Raw genomic sequence first — 5,808 nt, forward strand, 5'->3', positions numbered from 1 at the left:
CCACACAGGCTGATAACAATGTTGCTTGCTTGCTTTCTTATCAGTTACCCACTTAACACCAATTACTAACTTTTCCCTTGGTTTTGCACTAGGCTATCCTCAGGCTAAATAGGTTATAGGTATCAGGGCCATCTGCCTTTTCCCATGCAGGCACAGTACCCCCAATTTCCCTGCAATATAAATTCATCACAGTTTAATAGGAAACACCCCAGCCAGTTCTCTTAAGAGTTCCTAGGTGCTGCTCCTCTCTGCCTGCTAATTTAAAGGTATTTGCCCAGATCAGACATCATTCAAATTCCCCCCCAGTTAATATACAGACATAATAATATAGTTATATACAGTTAATATACAGAGTATAGTTCAGTCTCCCCCCAGAGACAGGCTTGACACTGATTCGCTCCAGGCATTTCAGCACCCATCTCTGCTTGTAAACAGAAGCTGTCATACATCAGGCACACATGCCAAAGCAGCTGTTCTTCCAGCTCCACAGGAAGCTGGAGTTTATAACCTAAGCTATGGTTTAGGCTATAAATGAAGTGAGCCCTGCTACTGCTTAGACTGGAAGAAAAGCCCTGGGGCTTTCCACACAGAGCTTCTGCCCAGAAAAAGCTAGGGAATATAACCTGCAAAGGCCTGACACCACAGGAAGCAAGGATTCCTAAAACACCTCAAACGCAGTGCAGGAAGAGAGTGGAGTGGTTAATTCTTACACAACACAGCTGCATAAACAGATGCAGCCTTGCAACAGAACAGCATAGCAGCCAGGACCTGAAATGATCACAGCTTTAGCACAAGCTTCAGCTAATCTTCCCAAGATCAAGTGTTCCATACTGCAGTGTTTTCAAAAGCAGAGTTTTTCTTCAGTGAAAATAGCTACAGACTTCCATCTCTTACTCAAAACCAGAGGCCAGGAATGGTTTATCTTCCCTGTGACTAGGACCCCACACTCCTTCCCACCCCATTCTTTGGGCACGATAGACTAGGTCACAAATAAAAGCAAACCCTCCCTCCAAGACAGCAGAAGCTCAAAGAATTAAAAAAAGCCACACACATCACAACAATTATTAATTAAGTTTTTATGTTTATAGTAGTCACTTTACAGGGATATCAACTTTTTAAAATCAGAATTCTGATGTTGGAGTTACTTTATTGGGAAAGCTGTAAGAAGACCAAAACAGCTGCTCTAAAACGTGATTACAAAGAAAAACAAAGTTGACATCATACTTTAAAGGAAAGTTACATAGTTTAACTTGCATAGCACAAGCACATATAAGTAATTGAGTTAACAGGCATTGATAAAGCCTATCTCAATTTGTGTTATTGCTTTTTTTTTTTCTTTTAAAATCTGAGCATCTGGTTGCTGGTCTCTGCTGGAACCAAGGTATGCTTATTCGCATTTACTCTGCAGTAGTTTGATTTGGTTTAACCAAGGAACAGTGTACACTACGAAGTCACAAATGGCATGCTAAGGAGAGAAAGAAAAAAAGCAGTTGTCAGATTAAGAACATACAACAGTGTCATTGACCATTGCTCTACACTGATATACTACCCCACATGATCCAGAATGCATGCCACTTCCATGGCTCACTAGATTTGCACTCTCCTGACAAGTATTCTGGACCACCACTCTTGTTAGTACCTGCTCAGGATGAATCATTTCTCTCAAGCACAGAGAACCTGAGTAGTCAGCACTCCTGAAGATCATTTCACTTTACCCTTTCACACACAGGAAAGCTTTCAGCATGGGTAATACTCCAACATAAGCTCTCAGACACAGATAGGCATGCCTGCACAGCTAATCTGTGCATGTGTCAAATCATCACAGCTGTCATAATGGTACACACAAGCTTTAGCTAGGTCCTTAATGGATCACTTTTGTGCAGTTACACTTATACATGCAGGCAGAAAGGGCACTTTTGTGCAGTTACACTTATACATGCAGGCAGAAAGGGCATGTACACAGAGAAGCTAAGCCTATCACTGCAATTAATGGAAGTAACGAAGTGCTATAGAAGAACTAGACTCAGGCCAGATCAAGGCAGACATATTTGGTGCTCTCATCTGAAAAGCTGAAGTATACTTTGAACAGCATTGCTGTTAGACAAGACTCCTGTGTAACAGCTTGATGGGCACAGAGAACAGGGGTAATCTGCCTTGCGATCAGTGCTTATCCCAAAGCACTATTCACAGCAATGTAAGTCTCCCAGGAAAGTGTGTCAAGTCAAGCACATTTACATCACCATGGGACAAGAGGAGCCAAGAATAGCATGGGGACTCAAGACACTGGACAGAGAGCCAGGAGACCTGCAGGCCTGGCAGAGTTTTCTCCATGTATCCTTGTGATCCAGACCACAAGCACTTTAAGAGAATTGAGGCGCACACAGTCCTCCATGCACTACAGCCTCAGATCCCCACTTACAAAACAGGCTAAAAGGCCCTGCCTCCTCCGTCACCATCATCTGGCAAGACAAGTTCTGCAAGGGCTGTATCTTGTTAAGTGTAAAGGCATGAGGTCTCCAATCTTGGCTGGGGCGGACAGGGGACACTGCCCATACCTCTCTGTACTAAGGCAGAGAGGGAAGGGGTTGGAAACCCACTGGCCAACATGCTGTGCTCTGGAGCTTACCTTAGCCATCTGCGGTGCATCATGGAAAGCGCAGCTCTGGAGATTAGTTGCTGGTTTTGGGCAAGTTGTCCGGCCAATCTCAACTTTCATTACATACTTGACTCCAGACACAATCTGCAACAACACAAGCAGACAGAATCAGCTTTATTTGCAGCACATTCTCCTAGGCTTCTCTCTATCGAGAGCTGTTCTGTAAGGCAAACAGTTTTCTGGTTATATGATGGAAACCAGACTCCAGAAATACAGAGGAGATTGTGTGTGGCAACCTCCACAGACAAGGCACTTGGCACCCTTTCAAAAACAGGAAACAAAATCCAAGTAAACAAGTCTCACAGTGCAGCTTCCTCAGTCAGTAGGGGTATCTGTTAACTCACCAGCAGCGTAAGGAAGTTACTAGCTTCTCCAGTAACACACAGCACTCAGACTGACAAGACCCAAGCTATAAAAAAAATGCTTTTGTTCCCCTTCTGTGGAAAAAAAAAAAGCTCGAATAACCCCTCAGGCTGGAGGCCTGCTCTTTCTCCAAAAAAATCGCACAGCCCTCATTTTCAGCTGCTCCCCGGAGGGTTCCAGGGCCAACCCTGAAGTGTGTCATGTCCCCCCGACACCCCCAGCCTAGGACCCACCCGGCCGCCGCCGTTTACAAGCCCGTCCCCGGCACCCACCTGCCTCTTGGCGCTGATGATCTCCACCACCCGGCTGGAGTACATGTCGTTGCTGGCCTTGTTGTACTCCGCCATGGCGAACTGCAGCGCTCGCTGCAGGCCCCCGTCGTTGTCGGCGTTCTCGATGTCCACCATGCCCCCCACGAGCGACGGGGGGCGGCCCTCGCCGCCCATTACGGCACCGGCGAACATCAGGGCCGCGACCAGCAGCGCCAGAAACCCCTTCCCTCCCGCCATGGCTGCGCGCTCTGCCGCCCCTCCTGCTGCCGCCGCCATTTTAAGGCCGGCGGGGCGGGGTGGGCCGCGGCCTCGGCCCAAAACACACCGCCCCGTCCCGCCCCTTCCCTCCGGCACGGAGCCCTGCAGCAGCGGCAGCGCTGCCGTGTCCCCCCCCGGCTCGGCAGGAGTGTGGTGTGGGGGTGGGTGGTGTCTGAAAGGGATAAACCTTCATGTCAGCCTTCAGGCCCCAGACCAAGCTGTGCACCGTCAGGCTGCCTGAGGAGCAGCCCGAGCGCCGGGCTGGGCTGCCTGACACAAGGCTTCCCTGTGAGGGGACTCGGGGTGCGCTGGGAGAGGCTTTACAGTCAGGCAAGGTGCCTGACCAGAAGCTCCCTCTTGGTGCTGCTCTCTTTTCTCTTAAGAAAGGCCAGCGCTGTGAGGAGGAGAGGGTTTCAGCAACCCCTGAAATCTCTCTGCGCTGGGGAAAGGCCTGTGCCCGAAAGCCATCTTGCTTGTGGAAACACACCTGTGTCCCCTGTCCCTCGGGGAAGGGCCGGGTGGTAGGTGAGGACACGCTGCCCACGGCCCTCCGCAGCCGTATGGCTGGAGGAGGACGTTTTCCCGCACGGATCCGTGAAGCTGGAGACTTTCCAGGCTCTGCCTCCTCGTGGGTTATTCTAGCACTTATTTCCCTCTACTGCGAAGGGAAAATAAAAACCACAAGAGCATTTTAAGCTACAAATGTGGCTCCCAGCACAAAACGCCGTGTATCATTTCCTGTATCTGCCTCCACAGCATTGTTGTTACCTCATCTACGCTAATTGCCCCGCTGAAGGTTACGGGGGCACCTGCGGCAGGGGTGGCTTCCCGGGCAGACCGCTTAACTTCCAGTCTCCTCTCGTAACCACAAGCCTATCTCCCCCATCCTGTCAGGAATCCTAAGTTTGGAAAGACAGGACCTAATATAGCATGAGGCAGCTAGCTCCAGTGAGATTTAAGGCCTCGTGGACTTGTTAGGCTAAGAGAGGGTGACATTTTGTGCCTGAACATCTGCAGCACGCCTTATAATGAAAAGGAAAGGGCTTGTGCGCTGACTGGAAAGGCTGCCTGCATGCTAGCAATATCCAGCACGAGAATTATTACTGGAAAAATCCCCGCGGTTGGCAACAAGCTGTGCAACTAATTCGACCACGACAGGGCGTTGGGGTAGTTTTTACAGCTAGAGAAAGGCATGAGCACTACCGAAAGCACCAGAGAGGGGACTGGGGTGTGGGTATTGGGACGTGAGCCAGAGCTGCTAGCAGCTGCAAGAGTCCGTCTCCATTTATCTTTTCCCTAATTGGCCTTGGATTCAGACTGGATCAGTTTAAGACTCAAGGTTAGAGTTCGCCTAGTGTCTTTAGAGGCGAAGGCTCTCTTTCGTGCTGTCAGTGACTGCTGCTAACAGGAACAGCTGGTTCTGGTCTAAATCAGTCACTGCACCTCCAACGTACCTGCCAGGTCTCTCCCCACCGCCATGTGCTGACCCTGGCAGCTCAGGCCTCCATCGAGCAGCACCCTGGCTCCCAGCCACTGGAGATGCTCACCAGCCCGACACACCACATGCAGGGATCCGTGCCTCACACTACTGCACAAGGGAAGCACCATGAGATGGAAAAACAGTGCCTTTGGGATTTGGGGAGCTTCGACCTTGCAGGCAAACAAGCAAGCAAAGTCTTAGCTCTGCTTGGGTCACCTCATTGGAGTTAAGGTATCCAGTGTGGCTTAAACTCATACCGGGAGGCAGTAAGTCAGCTCTCGGTACAGCCCTGGTGATCTCATGGTTATTTCTGCAAGCGGACATCGTGTGAAGTACAGGATGACACAGCTGCATTCCCTCTCACCTCTGCTTCAATGCCACAGCATGGTCATTCAGCTGGCCCTGTTCTGCCTCAGAAGCCCAGGGTTTCAGCTTCTTCTCACATGCCAGTCTGTCACTGGCCCAATGAATGACTGATGCCACAAAGCCACTCCAGCAGAAAAGGCTGAGGAAGCAGAGTAGACTTGCTTCAGTAATGTGAGGGGTGGTGACACCTTTTGGGAGGAACAGGTTCATCCCCCTCCTTACGCAGATAATAGTTCACACAGTATGGAAGAGGCTCAACACAGAGAGGGACCATCGTCTCCAAAATAGGGACCATCTTGTCCCTAGAGAGGTGACAGCCTGGGCACAGATGTGGCAAAGTTTCTGTCTTAACTTTTATGAAGCAGAGCCTTCAGACTGCGTTTCTTCTCTCCCTAGGAAGTACCCTATATACT

At 49.8% G+C, this 5,808-nt stretch overlaps 1 protein-coding gene across 1 annotated transcript; it reads right to left on the minus strand.

The window, feature by feature from the left end:
- Nucleotides 1-1,058: 1,058 nt before the first annotated feature.
- CST3 (cystatin C) lies at nt 1,059-3,567 on the minus strand. Its single transcript, XM_075707495.1, has 3 exons — nt 3,292-3,567; nt 2,627-2,740; nt 1,059-1,465 (listed from the first exon to the last, which is right to left on the minus strand). The coding sequence occupies exons 1-3, from the start codon at nt 3,565-3,567 to the stop codon at nt 1,388-1,390; spliced, it is 468 nt and encodes a 155-aa protein (XP_075563610.1). The 3' UTR covers nt 1,059-1,387.
- Between the last annotated feature and the right edge of the window lie 2,241 nt (nt 3,568-5,808).

The sequence above is a fragment of the Pelecanus crispus genome, chromosome 3 (assembly GCF_030463565.1).
Source record: "Pelecanus crispus isolate bPelCri1 chromosome 3, bPelCri1.pri, whole genome shotgun sequence".
Lineage (NCBI taxonomy): Eukaryota > Metazoa > Chordata > Aves > Pelecaniformes > Pelecanidae > Pelecanus > Pelecanus crispus.